Source organism: Sciurus vulgaris, assembly GCF_902686455.1.
Source record: "Sciurus vulgaris genome assembly, chromosome: 19".
Taxonomy (NCBI): domain Eukaryota; kingdom Metazoa; phylum Chordata; class Mammalia; order Rodentia; family Sciuridae; genus Sciurus; species Sciurus vulgaris.
Genome location: NC_136480.1, coordinates 31,197,654 through 31,217,627, shown reverse-complemented (window position 1 = coordinate 31,217,627; position 19,974 = coordinate 31,197,654). Strand labels below are relative to the sequence as shown.

The 19,974-nt window shown below is 36.4% G+C and overlaps 1 protein-coding gene across 1 annotated transcript; it reads left to right on the top strand.

Moving 5' to 3' along the window:
- Positions 1 to 12,021: 12,021 nt before the first annotated feature.
- On the top strand, positions 12,022 to 12,768 carry LOC306650226 (vomeronasal type-1 receptor 90-like; the record flags this gene model as incomplete). The annotated part of the gene is made up of 1 exon (XM_079122070.1): positions 12,022 to 12,768. The coding sequence occupies one exon, from the start codon at positions 12,022 to 12,024 to the stop codon at positions 12,766 to 12,768; it is 747 nt and encodes a 248-aa protein (XP_078978196.1).
- Positions 12,769 to 19,974: the final 7,206 nt, after the last annotated feature.

Genomic DNA, 19,974 nt, shown 5'->3' with positions numbered 1-19,974 from the left:
AGCTCCTGCTTGGCAAAGTTCAAATGTAAATCTCCACATCAAAGCATGTGTTCCTGTGTTTTACATATTGTTCATATTGTTAAATGCTCACTTCTCATTCTCTTCTACTGTCATCCCCAATGTGACCTTGCATGGTTTTGTATATATTGCTGAAACCTGCAAAATTTTACCAATGAGTTACTTCCACAGGCATTTATCTTTCATTTTGGGTATATTCTGGGATGTATTTCTCATAGGGCTCATGGTTCTCTCCAGTAGTTACATGACAAACCTCTTGTGCAGGCATAAGAGGAACTTCCAGCAATTTCACAGCACCAGTCTTTCTCCAATATCATCCCCTGTACAGAGGGCCACTAGGACCATCCTGCTACTTATGAGTTGTTTCTGTTCATGTACTCTTTGGACTGCCTTTTCTCCTCCTCAAAATCTATGTGGAATAATGATCCTGTTTGTCATTCAATAAAGGTGATGGTGTCCAATGGCTATGCTACAACTAGTCCTTTACTGCTAATCTGTACTGAAAAACAAATTCTTAAACTTTTGAAATCCTTTTTGGGGAAGATAACACATGTTTAACTATTGAGTGATGGAACAGTTCTCAGAATGTGCTAATACACTGACTTCTAAACAATAAATCATGGCATAGAATATATACTTTCTGAATTAAGTGGAGATATGCATGTTTTGTAAAATTAGTTTACTTTGATTCACATAACATTTGTTCACATATTATGTGAATACAAATATGTCATAGAAATATCAAACATGTGTCATTTGAGACAACACAAGGGCCCAACATATTTGTGTCAGTAAGTAATTCTTATGAAGTGTGTCTCACCTTCACAGCCTAGGTTACCATTTATGAACACAATGAGAGTGTACAGCACTTTTCCATAAATGCTCCAATCAGCTTTATTTTGCACAACTAATTATGTCAGTATTTATTGCCATGAACTACCACCTGATCCATCAATACTTCTTTTACTGATCTGCTAAAAAATAATTGACTGCAAGGACTCAAGTTATCATTTGTACACCAGTGCTCATAGTAGCATTAGTAATCATAGCCCATAGTATAAATGACTCAATGTCTAAAAGTATAAAATGTATATACTAAATGTGGCCTAGGTTTACCACAAAATGTTATTTAGCTCTCTCAACCCACATTATTGGTGATTTCCATAGCTGAGAAAAAGTTTTTAGTTTGAATCCATCCCATTTATTGATTCTTGCTTTTTTTTTGTGCTCTGGGCTCTTGTTAAGAAAATCTGATCCTAAGCCAACATAAGATTCGGGCCTACATTTTTTTCTATTTGGTGAAGGGTCTCAGGTCTAATTTCTAGGGATTTCCAGTTTTGCCAGCACCATTTGTTGAAGAGGCTGTGTTTCTCCATTGTATGGTTTTGGCACCTTTGTTTTTGTATGAGATAACTGTATTTAAATGGGTTCCTCTCTGTGTCTTCATTCTGTACCATTGGTCTACCTGTCTATTTTGGCACCAATTCCACACCATTTTTGTTACTATCGTTCTATAGCAGAGTTTAAAGTCTGGTATTTGATCTCTCCTGCATCACTCTTCCTGCCCAGGATTGGATATTCTGGGTTTTTTGTCCTTCCATATGAATTTCATGAATACTTTTTCTATTTTAGATGGAATGTCATTGGAATTTTAAATGGAATATCATTAGATCTGTATAGTACCTTTGGAAGTAAGGCCATTTTGATAATATTATTTCTGCCTATCCAAGAACAGAGAAGTTCTTTCCATCTCCCAACATCTTCCTCATATTTCTTAATGTTTGTATTTTTATTGTGGAGGACTTTCACTTCTTCTGTTATTGATTCCCAAGTATTTTGTTTTGGGGGGGCTATTATGAATGGAGTATTTTCCTCATTTCTTTTTCAGATGATTCATTGCTGATGAATGGAAATGCATTATGTTGACGTGTGTTGGTTTTATGTCCTGCTACTTTGCTGAATTATTTATTAATCCCAGGAGTTTTCTGTTGGAGTTTTCTGTATCCTCTAAATAAAGAAACATGTCATCAGCAAATAGCGATAGCTTGAGTTCTTCTTTTCCTATCTGTATCCCTTTAATTTCTTTGGTCAATTAATTACTCTGGCTAGTATTTCAAGCACATATTTGAATAGAAGTGGTGAAAGAGTGTGGGGAAAAAGGTACACTCATACATTGTGGTGTGGCTTGCAAATTAGTGCAGCCACTCTGGAAAGCAGTATGGATATTCCTCAGACAGCTTGTAATAGAACCACCATTTGACCCAGCTATCCCACTCCTCGGTCTATACCCAAAGGACTTAAACATTACTACAGAGATACAGTCACATCAATGTTCATAGCTGCTCAATTCACAATAGCCAGATTGTGGAACCAACCTAGATGTCCTTAAATTAATGAATGGATAAGAAACGGTGATATATATATATATATATATATATATACACACACACACACCACACACACACACACATAATGGACTATTACTCCACCTTAATGAATGACAAGATTACGGCATTTGCGGGCAATGGATGACATTGGAGAATATCATGCTAAGTGAAATAGGACAATCTCAAAAAAAAACAAAGGATGAATGATCTCGCTGATAATCAGATGATGACACAAATGGGGGGGTGGGAGGTGTTAGTGTTAGGGTTAGGGTTAGGTTTCGGGTGAGGGTTAGGGAGGGTGGCAAGAATGGAGGAAGGAAGGACTGTATAGAGGGAAAAGAGGGGTGGAAGGGGTGGGGGGAAGGGAAAAATAAAGAATCAACAACATTACTCTATGTAAAATTTATGGTTACACAAATGGTATGCCTTTACTCCATGTACAAACAGAGAGACAACATGTATCCTATTTGTTTACAATAAAAAAAATCCTCAAAATTTATCTGGATTAGAAAGTAAAGTACCAAGTCTCTTCCCAAGCAAATTAGGCTGGTTGAGTTACAAACCTCTCAAAAATTAGACTTATAATGAGCTGCAGTCAGATCTTTAACTACAGAAATTCCTGCAAAGGCTGGCATCCTCTAACATTCGATGTGAGTCTAATTGAAACTGATTATGGTTGGCACCTTGTAATAGAGTTTAGTTTAAATGATTTTCTCTTGGCTCTGAAAATAGTTTGATCTATGTATTTCTGAATCTTGCAATAAAATTTCCTTATATTCAATGAAGATATGATGTCAAAAAAAAAAGAAGTGGTGAAGAGGACATCCCTGTCTTTTTCCAGTTTTCAAAGGGAATGATTTCAATTTTTCTCCATTAAGAATGATGTAGGTCATGGGTTTAGCATAAATCTTTTACAGTGTTGAGTTATCTTCCTACAATCCCTATTTTTTCTATTGTTTTGAGCATGAAGGGATGTTTTAGTCAAATGCTCTCTCTGCATCTATTGAAATAATCATATGATTCTTAAGTCTATTGACGTGACAAATTGCATTTACTGATTTTCAAATGTTGAACCAACCTTGCATCCCTGGGATGAACACAACTTGATTGTGGTGCACTCTCTTCTTAATATGTTTTTGTACATGATTTGCCACTATTTGTTAGGAATTTTTGCCTCTATATTAATCAGAGATGTTGTCTAAAGTTTTCTTTCCTTGATGTGTCTTTGTCTGGTTTCCATATCTGAGTGATACAAACTTTATAGATGAATTTGGAAGGGTTCCCTCCTTTTGTAATTCATGAACTTCTTTGAAGAGTATTGGTATAATTTCTTCTTTGAAGGTCATATAGAACTCAACTGAGAATCCATCTGATCCTGGGATTTTCTTGGTTAGTAGGCTTTGATAGCTTATTCTATTTCATTGCTTGAAATTGATCTTGTAAATTGTGTTTGTCTTCCTGGTTCAGTTTTGGAGGATCATATGTCTCTAGAAATTTGTTAATGTCTTTGAGATTTTCTATTTTGTTGGAGAATAGATTTTCAAAGTATTTTCTAGTTATGTTATGTATTCCATGGTTTCTGTCTTAATATTTCCTGTTTCATCATTAATTTATTAATTTGAGCTTTCTTCTCTTTGTTAGCGTGTCTAATGGTTTATCTATTTTGTTTACTTTTCAAAGAACCAACTTTTTGTTTTATCAATTTTTTGAATTTTCTTGTTTCAATTTCATTGCTTTCAATTCTGATTTAATTATTTCCTGTCTTCTATTACTTTTGGTGGTGTTCTGTTCTTTTTCTAGGGTTTTGAACTGTAATTTTAGGTCATCTAGTTGTTGACTTTTTATTCTTTTCTTGAATGTGCTCCATGCAATAAATTTTCCTCTTAGTACTGCTTTCATAATGTGCCAGAGATCTTGATATGTTGTGTAATCATTCTCATTTATGTCTAAGAATTTTTTATCTCCCCCCTGATGTTTTCTGTTATCGTATCTTTATTCAATAGCATATTACTTAGTCTCCAGGAGTTGGAGTGGTTTCTGTTTTTTGTCATGATTTCTAATTTTATTTCATTATGATTACAAGGTAGTATCTCTATTTTTTGCATTTGCTAAGGGCTACTTCTTAGCATAACAATATGGTCTAGTTAGAGAAGGATCCATGAGCTGCTGAGAAAAAGTTGGTTTTTTGCTCATTGATGGATGCATATTCTATATATCATATATGTCTTTTAAGTGTAAGTTACTGTTGTGTTATTGAATTCTTTGGTTTCTTGTTTAGCTTTTGTTTGGAAAATCTATCCTGTCAGGACAGCATAAAGTCATCCACAGCACATGAAACACTGGGGCTGCCTCCTCCCCAGATGAGTCTTGCTAATCGATATATGCTGAAATGCCTGTTCAAACATTTGTGCTCTTCTCTTATTTTATATTTTTCTCTAAACATGGTTTTGGAGGCCTCATGTTTTGGTAATTTTTTTTGTGTGTTCTTGAGGATCAAACCCAGGGCCTTGTGCATGCAAGGTAGCCACTTTAGATTCGAGCTATATTCCCAGCCCATGCTTTGTCATGCGTAGTAACTTTTTCTATTGTTTCAAACCACCCCAGCACAAACTATGTGGAATTTTAGCCTGTAAATATTTTAGTTTTTATTTTTTTATATATTAATTTAATTGAGGTTTCCATTCTCTCCCGAAATATCTAATTTTTTATTTGTTATCATAATTTTATTAACCTTCACATATTGATAATGGTAGTGATAAAGAAATATCTTCTGATGCAAACACCTGGAAAAATCACTGGGTCTTACTTACACTGATTTTACATTGTTTTACTTCAGGTCACAGGGCTCCATTTTATCTTTATTGCTTTATATAACTTCATATATAATACAGAGGAAACTAAGCCTAATTTTTTCGCTGTTTTGCTCAGAGAAAGTGCAGGCTTCCCCCAATCTCCATTGGTAAGAATGAGGACTGGTCACACAGGTTCCTCAGAGCAGACTCCCAGGTCAAGCCTGCCTAAGCTCTGTGTTCAATCAGCCTATGATCTCCTCAAGCTGTGACCTTCAACTCTGCCTCCACTTCTTCACTTTTCATTTCATTTCAGATTGATTTTAGTATTTTATTCTGAGACTGAATCACAAAACTGCCAATGTGGAAATGATGGCATATAAAACCAACACTACCCAGAAACTAGGTGCTCCAAATGGGAACAAGCTAGAGAAGAGAGACCCATCATACACTATAGCGATGAGGATCCTCAGAGCCACTGGCAAAACATGGGAGGGTGCCAGGAATCCCTCACCCCAAAGTACAGGCACTGTAATTTGTGGAATGGTTTTGGACTAATTTCATTTTAGGATTAGGATTAGAATAACTGGTGTTGACATCATGATAGGGGACACAATTCCAATTAACATCTCTCTTGAGATATGTCCAGGGAACTTAGAAAAATGTTTGGAGCCCAGCTCTCCAGGATTGCCATTTTCCAGCAGGGGATAAAGTAAAATTAAGAGACAGGTGACATGTACCACTGGGGAAGCCACAGTTCTGTGCTCTCCAGTGAGATCTTCTCACTGTTCTATAGACATTAAAATGACAGTCCTTCAGTGATAGAACTTAAATATGTCCTTTCCTTAACACAACAGTTTGGGCTCATCTCAGCTGCATGGAGTCCTCCATTCCTCAGGCATCTGGGTAAGTGTCTCTATGTCCTCAGATGCAGAATTAGAGTGCAGATGGGTCCAAAAAAGAGGAAATTGAAACCAACTAGTGAGATTTCTGGTAGCAGCACACTCCTCATTTCCAGTCCTCTTACTCAGTCAGAGGACTGTGTTCTGTATGGTGCAATGAGGATACATTCTTCCAAGAATGTATGTTTCTTTAATTTATATCCTAAAGTTGTCAATTTTTTCATAGAAAATATCAATTAATTTTAGTTTTCCATTTTTTTCTAAATTGAATCACTTCCAGTTAGACAACTTACATATTGCTTGTCAACTAGAGATTTTAAAGTTTTTAAACATTTATATACATATTATCAGGTAAACCATGAGTTTTAATTTAAAATTTTTTACTTAGAATTTTGCATCATAATAGAACTATTATTAATGTGGCCAACTGCTATAGTTTGAGTAATTATAAGTTTTGAATTCTTTAAAAGAAAATGACATTCTATGTACAAAACCTCATTTCATAGAAGGGAATTGCACATTGCTATAAACTACTTGTGTGTTTTGGTGAAGTCTTTGTACCCAATTTGATTTCACCAATTATAAACTCACTTTCCTTTTACTCTCACAAAATTTCAAATGAGATGTCCTTGAGAAGAAGTTGTGGAAGTACATGTAATATTTTCAGAAATCAAATGAATGAGCTGGTTCTTTCACATTCCTGGATTTCAAACACACAGGTATAAATTTTTTGAGGGTTTGGGGGAAGAATATTTGTGTCCTTTAGTCTTTGAAGCTTTAGTCACTAAAAAATGGACCTTTACAATTTCTGTACCAATGGAAATATCTGAATCTGAGTTTTTTTTAGAGTAACATGTAAAGCACTCAAATACCATCCTGTCCTGCTCACTGTTCCTAACTTTCAGACTTTTTCCCAAACTCAATGTTTATGTCGTAAGCATGAAGAGATAAATGTCAACCTGTCTCATTTTTTTGAAACTAAGGCACAGGGAACAAGATGACAGGAAATACTAAAGTGTTGAGAAAGATAGGACTTAAATCTTACATCACCACATCAATCAGGAAACAGACTCTTTGTCAGGATTACTTGAAATTCCCAGTAATGACAACTTGGGTTCTGCAAATAAGCATCTCTCAGGCTTCCTGTTTCTTTAAAAAAGTGTTTTCTCAGGCTGGGATTATGGATCAGTTGCAGAGCACTTGCTAGATGTTGCGTCTAACTACAACTAAAGTATTTTTAAAATGAACACTTTGTCTTCTAGTGGATTTTCTCAAGAAAAATTTAAAGTAGCTGTAATATAAATATCACAGCTCTAGGTATGAACCATGAGCTGTATTGTACACCCTAAAACTTTACAAAAGTAATCTATAATACTTTCCTCTATTTCTCACACATACCTATCATTCATTTGCCCAGCATTGTTCAGAGTTTTGCTAATCATGCTGCTCGAGTTCATGTATTTTATGTCAGATGTGCCTGCAGAACTGACATTTGTTAGTGATGGTTTTTCCTCCTTTAAAGTGCCAGCCATTGATCCCTGGTACACTTCATAGATTTTCAACACAAGTAATTGTACAAGGTAGAGAGTGCTGCCTTTATGAGCCTCAGTCCCAGACAATTGTTTGAAGCAGAACCAGTGTCACCTCCCAGATCCCCTTTGTCCATTATTGCCTTGGTGAATAGAAGAGGAGAATGGAAGGATTGGCAACAGTGGATAAGCTGAGCTGGGTGACAATGACAATCCAAAGCATGTGAGGCTGTACTTGCATAGCTAACTGATGAGTATATAATTGGATTTGTCTGCCTTCTCATTCCTAACAGAGAGACAACATGATGCTCACACTGCAGATAAATGAAGAGATGTGTGCTCCCTTCAATTCTTTACCCTGGAATCTTCCCACCAGGAGGTCCTAAAAATCTAATTTGCAATAGGTTCTGCAGAGGGGTGTCCTCCTCCTGTAATTCTTTCTACTTCTCTGCTAAAGTGCAGCTCATGTCCACTGCCTGAGCTGTTTCTACTCATTTGTGAAACATGAATAATGATGCATGTACATACAGTTGCCCAGGATTTTGGCAATGGTAGGATGTCACAATATCTAACATGACTGCTTCCTTGACCCAGATAATAAAAGTCTTATCCATGAGATTCCCCCCAGTCTTTACTATCATCATCTCTAAAAAACCAAAGTTCTTTTTTTTTATTTTTACATTTCTTTTTCTCATGTATGATCAAATTTTTTATGTTCTCACTTTTTCCTTCTTCTTATCGTCTGAGTTCTTCAAATGTGACCTGTATCAGAAATTCATGCTAGATTCACAGTGATTCCTATGTTCTTACACACAGAATATCTAATCTGGGGGAAGCTTCATTTCTCCTGTAAGATAAATATAATATCAGTGCCTGGTACAAAAGGGCATCCAGGAACCAAGCTGACAGCATCACTCCTAAGATCATTTTTTGAGGAGGGATTCTCAAATTACCCCACTGTTTTCAGAGAACTTGTGTTTCCTCCCCTGATCTCCTAGACTGTGTTGTGTCAGGCATGATCACAATGGAGTACAGCTGGGAAGTGATGTGCCACACAATTTCTCTTAGTTCATCATTATGAATGGTTCCCCTTCCCCAGGATGCTTTCTAACAATGGTATGTCAGCATGGAAATTATAATAGACCTTTCTTTACCATATACGCTGATATATTTACATAAATTCAATCATATGTACTTTATATGCATTATTTAGAAATATGATTGTGGTTCAAAATTTGAGATAGAAGTATGACTAGAAAAGTATTTTTCTGTGGTTTCTCCTGTCACCATATAAAAGATTAGGTGTGCTTAAGATTGCATCAAAATATGTCCCTTTCTTGCATGGATATATCAAGAAAGAGTCTAAGTTTTTGCTGTTACTAATATAGAAATTCACTTTCAGAAAACAATTTTTCAGTGGTTTTTAAACAGTGGACAAACAAATCCATGAATTCCTGATTAAGATTGCAAACTCATGGCATCTGTACATTCCCACTTGTCATTACTACTGTTTGTATGACTGCTGTTTCCAGGATCACACAGAATTTAATTTAATTCAAAGGCCTTGAGACACAAGGAATGAAAACCTGTCATTCAATGAGCATTAAATACTTTGCTTTTGTAAGGCTCAAATGTTTAAAGTGAATTGAAACAGATCATGTGTATTCCAAAATTAATGATAGAATGAATATTTTTTGTTTTGTTTTATAAAATACATCTTTCCTTTTGGTCAGAGAAGGCAATTTTAAAACCTTTGTTTTGTACCAAGGATTGATGCCAGGGTTGTCAACCACTGAGCCACATCTCCAGATCATTTTTTGTTTTATTATGAGTCAAGGTCTCTCTTAGTTGCTTAGGGCCTTGCTAAGTTATGGAGGCTGGCTTTGAACTTCTAATCCTGCAGTCTCAAAATCCTCAGTAAGCATAATTACAGGCATATGCCACTGTGCTTGGCCTAATGCAATCTTCAAGGCTATTTATTGCATGCTAATAGCGGATCCACTTAACTTATACTGCACATAAAAATGCACATAAAATATTTGACTGATATGAAATAAATTTTTAAGAATGGGCATATGCCATTTATTTGTACATAAATATCACAAAATAAGGTAACTGTACTGCTAGTGATCAAATGTGACCCATAAAATCTTGGACACATATCAAAATTTGATTTGTATCATTCTATTCTTTTTTCTGGAATTATCATGGGAGATGACCCCAAAACATTGAATGAGTGAAAGAAGAAAATTGTGTGAGTTTACCTCATCATTACTTAGTGAAAAGATTGTTATCCTGGTAGTGGCAGAGAGTTTTCATTTTGCACAAATACTGAATGTTGTCACTCATGTACTTGAAGCTAAAATAGTGGATCACACAGAAGCTAAAAACAGAAAATCTTCCCAGATCTATAAGAAAGGAAATGAGATAGACAGGTGGGTAAGGAGTGGCAAAATCTAAGAGGGGAAAGTAACTCAGGTTTTATAGTCCAATAGGGTGAATATGGTCCATAATAAATACTTATACAATTCAAAATATCCAGAGAAGAGTTTACAGGTTTCAAAAATAAAGATGATAATATTTGAGAAGATGGAAAATTACCCTGATTTACTAAACACTGTATGCACAATTTGAATTATAATGCTGGGTCTCATATCCAAGTACAAATAATAGATTACTACTAAAACTCAAAATAAATAAAAATTAACTGTTCAATGTTTTAACCAAGTATCTACATCACTATGGATTTTTAAGTGGGATTCCATGTTAATGAATATTTAACTTTTCTCACTTCTCTTAGTTTCTTGCCGTATAGATCTATATGCTCTAGAGTTGTGAAAGATTTAGTCCAAAAACAATTTTCTGTTGACTGTTATTTTAAATATGTGACTGTAAAATACATACCTACTCTTTCAGACCCTTGATTTAAAGCACACACATGCCTTGTATAGAACATATTCCCATCCATAGATCAATAGTAAATTTCCATGTCAGGTTTATGCTTGGAACTAAACTGTAAATTGCTTAATTCATGAGATGAAAATAGGGATTCTTTTGGATGTCATTTTTCAGGTTTGGGTCAAATCATTTTTCTTTAATAAAAACTTTACAATGGAATAACTCTAAATCTAATTTAATTGTGACTTTAATTACCACCCCAATTCCAGATAATGTAGTTAATATTAGAATGCCTTACTGATATTGGATAACTGCATTTGGCTCACTTAGGAATTTATTGTGGTGATGATAATACCAGTTATATAACCTGGATAGTGTGGGGGCTCAAAGGAAGTCCTGAAATACCACCAAAGATCTTGTTACAGCAATTGCCTAAATATTCTAACATTATGGAAATTTTTTGAGGCAACAATAGAGGTAGTCTTTAAAAATCCTGAATTAAATCACCCAAGGCACATGTTTGAGCAAGTGCATAATTAAAACATGATGGCCAATATTTCTAGAGGACATTATATGTCATAAACACTTCCATATTTGGTACTTCATCTTCTTTTACTTATAATACCCCTAGAATACAGGTAATAGAACTGCCTATATTTTATAGATGATGATCAGAGTTTAGCATCATCGACCTGCTCAAGGTGAACCATATGGAAGATCACAGACAAAATTTAAAGAAAGTGTCTTACAGTGTATGCCTCTCAATGTTGGCATTAAAAATATTAGCTCTGGTAATAAACAAAAATAAATACAGCATTGAAATAATATACCAATTTATATGAATATTCCACTAAAGTTCATTTCTTGAGAGAGCTGGAATTGTCCACTATTATGCAATCCTTCCTACTGAATTCATCAACATTTTGAAGTTTCAATATGCACTAGGGGTTTAATCAGGAGGAGAAAGATTGAAAACAAAGTAAGACACTATCCAGAAAACCTCATGAAGAGATTATAAACAAGAACTCTTTTCAAAAATATATGGTAATTCTGAATGGATAGGAGAGCTCATGCACAGTGGGAGAACTACAATCATTACATCATCCAGATATGATTTGGTAATAATAGGAAATGACACAGGGAGGGTTTCAGAGACACTTGAGCACTGAAGTGAGTAAAGGGTGAGTTGTGGTGAGACCGCATTTCCTGATGGTAATAATATAGGCTGTGTTTCATTCCATTGAAAACTGTTTGAAATAAAGATTTTCATCTTCATTTTCTCCTAAGATATATACGAGAGAGTCCTTGCCCATAAGATGAAAATGACCAACCAACTACATGATTTACTTGTATAAGAAAAGCACTTTTCTTTGAAGTTGGCCTTGGGATCTCAGCCAACACCATTCTTCTTCTCTTCCACATCTGCAAATTCTTTATTCAGCACAGCCTGAAAACCACTGACCTGATTATTGGTGTCTTAACCCTAATCCACTTAGGGATGCTGATATTTGGGAAACATGGGTATGAATGTTTTGTGTCTCAGGACTTCTGGAATGACATTAGGTGTAAAATATTTATCTACTTGTACAGGTTTTTCAGGGCCTTCTCCATTTGTGACACCTGCCTGCTGAGTGTCCTCCAGGCCATCATCCTCAGTCCCAGAAGCTCCTTCTTGGCAAAGTTCAAATATAAATCCTCACTTCAGAGCCTGTGTTCCCTCATTTTCCTGTGGATATTCTACATGTCCTTGAGTGCTCCCTTCTCATACTCTTCTACTGCCATCCTTAATATGACCTCACATGGTCTTATATGTAATACTGAATCCTGTATGACTTTTCCAATGAGTTACTTTACAAGGCATTTATTTTCTGCATTAGGTGTATTCCGGGATGTCATTCTGGTAGGACTCATGGTCCTCTCAAGTGGGTACATGGTGGCTCTATTGTGCAGGCATAAAAGGCACTTGCAGCACCTTCAGAGTATCAACCTGTCTCTAAAAGCATCCCCGATACAGAGGGCCACCTGGACCATCCTTCTGCTAATGAGTTTCTTTATGCTCATGTACTGTTTGGACTGCTTCTTCTCCTTCTCAAGAACTATGTGGAACAATAACCCAGTTTGTCATTATATCCAGATGATTGTGGCCAATGGCTATGCCACAGCCTGCCTTTTGCTGTTAATCTTCACTGAGAAACAAATTATTAACTTGTTGAAATCTTTTTTGGGGAAGATAGCATGTACTTAATTACTGATGGTGGATAAGTTTTCCTAACTTGCCAATACACTGGATCTGAATAATATATTGTGGCATAGAATTTATGCTCACTGGATTAAGTGGATATGAACTTATACATGTTTTGCTAAATTTGTGTACTTTGAGACACATGAATAACGAAAATTTCATGGAAATGTCAATCATGTAGGTTTTCAAGATTACACAAGAGCCTGACATACCTACTTGATGTCAGCATGTGATTCTTTTAAGGTGGGTCTCAACTTCATGGCCTAGGTTAGCCACTTCTAAACACAGTGATGGTGTACAGCACTTTTTAATAAGTGCTTCAATGAACTGTATTTTGCCCAACTAAATATGTCAATATTTGTTGCCATGAATTACCTACCCTCTCCAACACTGTTCATTAATTTATCTGCTAAAAAGAATTAAAATCAGTGACCTGAATAATCATATGGACTGAGGGAATAGTGTGGATATGAGACTTCAGTGAACTTTTCCATGGGTTCCACTTTGAACCACATAAGCAACTTCCATATTTGAAACATAGAGTTAAATCAAGAGGCAAATATCAAGTCTAACTCACAAGCAACAGACTGACAACCCTAGCAAGAACCATGCTATTCTAGGACTAAATGAATTCTTAATCTTGCTTGATTCCCAGAAACTTGAAGTCTCATTTCACACAATTGCTCCCTGAAGTATCAATGATTGTGGTGTAACAGTGCTGCTGAGCACTTGGCAATAAAGGATACCAGGATCCATTAACTGTGCCTACTGTCAGCACAGCAAGGGACCACATGTATTCCATGCTTCCTTCATCAGTTGGAGCCACAAGGGCAGGGGCCACTTCTGATCCAGAGTGATGAGCCTGCTGAGGACACAGATGCTACTATTAATAAACACTGAAGAATTCTTTGACAATTTAATGTCCAGAAAACATTACTTGACAGTTACTTCCAGGACCTGATTCCAAAATGACCAGTAATTAAACCTATGTAAGTAGAGATTTAAATGTCTTAGGAGGTTAGCATGAGCCTGGACAGAAACAAAGCCTCTTCTGTCCATCCAAGTCCAGTCTTTTTCTCTATATCCTATATGAGACCAATATGTGATTCCATGTCCTTTTTCCATTCTGACTTGGCAGTTATCTAAAGAGCAGAGGTGAGGCTGATTTACTTACCACCTCTATTGCCATCTCTACCCAACTTAGGAATTGGGTCTTAATCACTGAGCTGCCAAGATCCTAAAATTCTTGTAGGTTTGGGTTGATAAACACTCAGCTGTCACATTCAGTCCTAAACCCCAGGGCAGTTGCAAATAAGTCACCCATCAGATTCAAAGACAAACTCTCTCATCAAGAATGCAGGAAGTACAGGAAAAGATGCACTGAGGCCTATTCTTCAGGCACTTATGTGATACCCTCAGCAACGAAAGGGCATAACTTTTAACTATGGTCTGAATGTTTTTATTCTCAAAACTTTTTGTTGAAATCCATACCCTAGGTGATGATATGAATTGAGGTCCTGGAGGTTATTTGATCATGGATGTGAAGCCAAATGGGTAGAATTATTGTCCTTTATGAAATCCTAGCCATCAAAGACTTCTCATCTCATCCAGTGTGGACACAGAGAGATGATGCACTGCCTTATTTGATCAGGGTGCTATAATAAATTATATTAGACTGGGTGGTTTTTAAGCCACAGACACTTATTTTTTACATTGTGGAAGATCAAGATATCAGGAGATTCAATATCTGGTGAGGGCATGTCAAATGGTAGGAAGCTTCTGGCTGTGTTCTAAAGTGGAAGAAGGGACCGGATTCACTCTGGGACCTTCTTCATAAGGATACTTATTCCACTGATGAAGGCTCCAGTCTCATGATGTCATCACCTGCCCTCTTAATACCATCACCTTGGAGGGGAGGAGTTCAATTACCCCTAGGTAATTAGGGGGACAAAAACCTTCAAATTAAAGCTGTCTAAGAAGAAGCAGCTCCTCACCAGACACTAAATATGCTGAAGACTTCACCTTGGACATCCTAGCTTCCAGAAGTACACAAATGAATTTCTGCTGTTTATAAGGTATGTAGTTTCTAGCATTTCATTAGAGCAGCCCAAAAGACTAAAATATATTTCAAAAGGCAATTCTTTCCTTTCAACTATTTTCCCCACTGTGAACACTTCTCTGAATTTTACACAGGTTATTGACTCTCTCTGACAGTGAATGATCAGGCAGGCCAGGATTCCTGCACTGCTCCTATTAGACCCATATATTTAAGATAAAAGTGTACACTTCTTCTGTCCTGCATCATAGGCTTTGCTGTTACCTCTGTAGAGGAGCACTTGACCCCTAGTCACAGCAGGAAACCACTATCACCTGCACATTCTTTTCCTTCTCTACAACATGGATCACAACCTGCCATCACTTTACAATGCTCATTTGTACATTTGCTCATCTGCCTCCACAGTTAGAATAAAGCTGCCATTTGCTAGCTGCATGACCTTGAACAAGTTAAATTCTACAGTGTTCAGCATCCCTGTCCTGCAAGATGGGTGTAAACATGGCTCATGTTCATGGTGATACTGCTTCCATTAATTGGAGCAGTGATAAAAATGCTGAACACATGATTCCAACACAAGCTCATCAAAGGTTCCTGCTGTTCAAGTGCCACCATTATTAGCTGTCAATCCCAGTTTACAACATGGAAAATGTGAATCCCAGAAAAGTGAAGCCATTTAACCAAGTTCACCTGGCTGGTGGTTTGGGTATGCAAGCTTTCCTGTTCCCAATCACAGCTTAGTGTCAGAACAGCAAAAGTGCCATGCAAAGAGCTGGTCACTGTAAAGATGCTGAGGGCAGTTTCATAAGTGGACATGAGACAAAGAATTATGGGATGGAGCCAAATCTTTAACCGTACACTTGGGGATGGTGAGATTTTACCTTCAGCCTGACTCCCTTCTCACAGGGACAAAACTGTCATGGAAACCTAGGCAACAGAGACAGGTTAGTATTCCTAGAAAATAGCATCTACATACCTCTTCACAGGTGTACTCATTCTATTCAGCCATAAAGAAGAATGGAATTATGTCAATTGTGGAAAATGAATAAAATGAAGAATATCATGCTAAGTGAAATATGTCAGACACAGAAAGTTAAGAGTCAAATGGTCTTTTAATATGTGAAATCTATAAAGAAAAATTGAAAGAAGAAAATAAAGGGGATCACATAAAACTAGGAGGGAGAAGAGCAGAGGGAGGGTAGAGGAAAGGAACAAATAAAATATTAAGGAATAAGAATGACCAAATGAGTTACACACAACCACAGATATATGAAAAACCCAGGAATTAGATTAGAAACACTTTAGCTGCCAAAAAAAAAAAAAAAAAAAATGGACCAACACTCCCACAGATGAGCACAGGCACCCACTTCCTTAATCAGATTGCTAAAGGTCAAAGCTCAGTAAATGGCATGACTTCAAATTGAAGATTCTGCACAGCAGAAAAGAACAATAAAGACTATGAAAAGAGGCCACAGAATGGGAGAAAAAAGTTTCAGCCACTGTTACAACAGAGAATCAAAATCTAGAATATATGAAGAATTAATAAATCTTAAGAAAAATAAGCCCACAAATAATTCAATCAATAAATGGGCCTCTCTCCCACCCCATAACAGTGGGTAGGGGGGAGGCAAGAACGGAGGAAGGATAGATTGTTATGAGGGGTGGGGAAGGGGTTGGAGGAAAGAAAAATAATAGAATAATACAAAAACCATTACCCTATGTACACATATGTTCATGAAAATGGTGTGAATTTACTTCATGTAGCACCAGAGAAAAAATAGAAAAACTAGTTGTAGCATATTTGTTACAATGAATCAAAATTTTAAAAAACCAGACACACACACACGCACAAATAAATAAATGGGCCAATGAACTAAACACACATTGCTTAAAAAAATGTAAAAATAATATTCAACATCTTTGGGACTCAGGGAAATCAAAACTCCACTGATATTTTATCTTTAATTAAATGTCAATTATTATTAACAAATAATAAAAAGACTTGCAAAGATTCAGAAAAAAGGGAATATTATATACTCTTGAATGGCTTGTCAATGAGTATGATCATGATAGAAATCATCATAGTGGTTTCTCAAAAAGTTATAAATTGAATTACCACTTCACCCCACTACATCCCTTCTGGTATTTATCCAAAAGATCTAAAGTCAGCATAATATAACAATACTTGAATAACCATTTTTATAGCTGTGTGGTTGACAATAATAGCCAGTAATGGAATTTGCCTAAGTTTTTCTCAACAGTTGAACAGAAAAAGAAATGTGGTATATACACATAATAGAGATTTATATGGCAATTTATAAAGCTGTGTTATTTACAGGAAAATGGACAGAACCAGAGAGTTTGATGTTAAGTGAAAAAGTCAAACTCAGAAAGTCAATAGTCAAATGTTTTGTCTCATAGACATAAGCTAGAGATGAAAAAAAAATAAAAGAATCTCATGAAACCAGAAGGTAGAAAAGTACAGTAGAAAAGGGGGATTTGTGGATGGAGGAAATGAAAGGAATGGGAAGAATTGGGGAATTAAATTGACCAAATTATGTTATGTGCACATGATGAATATTTTACAATGAATCCTGCATTAATAACTGTAATGCACCAATTAAATTCCTTTTTTTTTTTAATTAGAAAACCAAGAGCTAAATACCAGTGGGACCTGACTTCCACCTACATCTTATTGGTCAGAACACAATCCTGGCTACTCCTGCGTTCAAAGGATAATGGGAAATGTAGTTTTTAAAGTCAAATAAAAGACAGAAAGTAGTTTTATTCACACTAACTGATATTACTTCATCACATTAATGTCTAAAATAATAATAGTTTTGCTTTTTCACATAGAGATATTTGTTTGAAATATCAACTCTGGGTCAGGTACGGAGCTATCACTGGTGTCCACCTGCGAGTGAAGAGAAAATGGTCTGTCCTCCCATGGCTCAGGCACCACTCACTGTGCACCAAGTACCTTCTACCTAAGACTTCATTTTATTTCACATCATATCCTTGGAAGCAAGTGACAGCAGGCCAATCTTACATGATAAGGTTGGAAAGTATGCTAATTATTTTGAAAACTCAAATGAAATTCTTGCAGTTTCACATTTCTGACTTCAAAATACTCAGGAATATAAGTCACAAGTGTTTGGAGGAAGAATATTTATGTTTATTAGTCTTTCATTTTTAGGCACTAAAAGAAATACCCTTTTCAATTTGTGTCACAATGGAAATGTCTGAATCTGATTATGTTTAGAGAAACCTTTACGACAGTGGAATCACATCCTGACCTGGTCACTGAACTCAACATTCACATTTTTTCCCAAACTTGATTTTTCATTTCTTTCATATGAAAAGGTAAATGTGAGTCTTTCTTCCTTTCTTGTCACAAAGCCACAAAGAATGAGATGAGACAGTAAACCAAAGCTGTGATGAGGAAATCAAGACTTGAAACACTACATCAGTCAGACACATGGACTCTTTTGCAGGATTGCTTGGGTTTCCCCAGTAATGACAGCTTGGGGTCTACAAATATGTACCTCTGAGATTCCTGTTTCTTTACTTTAAAATAACATTTTTTTCTTCTAGTGGTTTTTCTCAGGAGGAATTTAAAATAGTGGTAACATGAATATCATAGCTGTAAGTGTGAACTCTGAGCTGTACTTTTCAATCATAACAATTTACAAAGCAATCAATATTTCTCACCTCTATTTGTCACAAATACCTGCCATTCTTTTGCCCAAAAATTGTCCAGAGTTTTGTTTATTATATTGCTGTAGTTCATGTGTTTCACAGCAGATGTGTTCTTAGGACTGATATCTGCTGTGTGATGGTTTTGCCTTCCCTGAAGTGCCAGCCATTTCTCCCTAGTGCTCTTTACACATTTCCAGCACAAGTAGCACCACAAGGTAAAAAGTGCTGCCTACATGAACCTCAGTCCTAAACCCATTTACTTTAAGCAGAATCAGTATCACCTCTCAGATCCCCTTGGTCCACTTTTACCTTAATGAATAGCAGGGCAGGATGGGGAGGATTGGCAAGTACTGAAGATGAGCTCTGTGATAAGGACAATCTGAAGTATGGTAGTCTGCACATGCAAAGCTATGCAGTGAGTATATAATAGTGTTTGTCTCTCATCTCATCCCTAAGAGGCAGGATGATGCTCATACTGTAGATGAGAGAAGAGTTGTGTGCTCCCTTCACCCTGCATCTGCCCACATAGAAGATCCTAAGAACTCCTATTTTCAGTGGAGACTGCAGAGGGTTATCCTCCTCCTGCAATTCTCTTTAATTTTGTCCTGAACTCAAACTCATGTCCACTGCTTGAGCAGTTCTCACAATTTGGGGGAAACATATATGATCATGCACATATCATAGAACCACTCATGATTTTGACAATGGCAGGATGGTACAATGTCTAATATGGCTGCTTCCTTGATACAGATAATTAGTGGAGCCCAACCATGAGGGTCCCCAGTCTTCAGTATCATCTCTAATAAAACAAAGTTCTGGTTTTCTTTGGACATCTTTTTTATTGTGGGATCTGTTGTACTCATTTGTTCATTTAGCTTCTCCTTCCTTTTAACAGACGTGGGTTTTAAAAATGTGACCTATTTCAGAAATTTATGTTAGATTCCCTGAGATTTACACATCTTTATAAAAAAAAAGTTCACGCTGGGGGCAGCTTGATTTCTCCAGTAAAATAACTACAATATTAGTGCATGGTACAACAGGGAACCCAGGTAACAAACTGGCAGCATCACTTCAAAGACCCTTACTTGAGGAATACTTCTCAGATTACCCCACTCATAGCAGAGAGCTTTTATTCTGTACCCTGATCTCCTAGACTGTGCTGTGCTAAAAGCAATCATAATGCAGCAAAGCTGGGAAGGGATGTGCCACAGGATTTCCTCTTACCTTATCTTTATGAATGGTTCCCATTCCTCTGAATGCTTTCTAACAATGTACATCACCATGGACATTACTATAGATCTTTCTTACAATGCTGTGATACATTTATCTAATTTTAATCATGCATATTTGATGTGCATATTTTAGTGATAGGATTGCTTGTGGTTCAAAACTGAAGATAGCAGATGACTACTGTATTTTTCTGTGGTTTCTCTTGGTGCTGCATTGCGGAATATTAA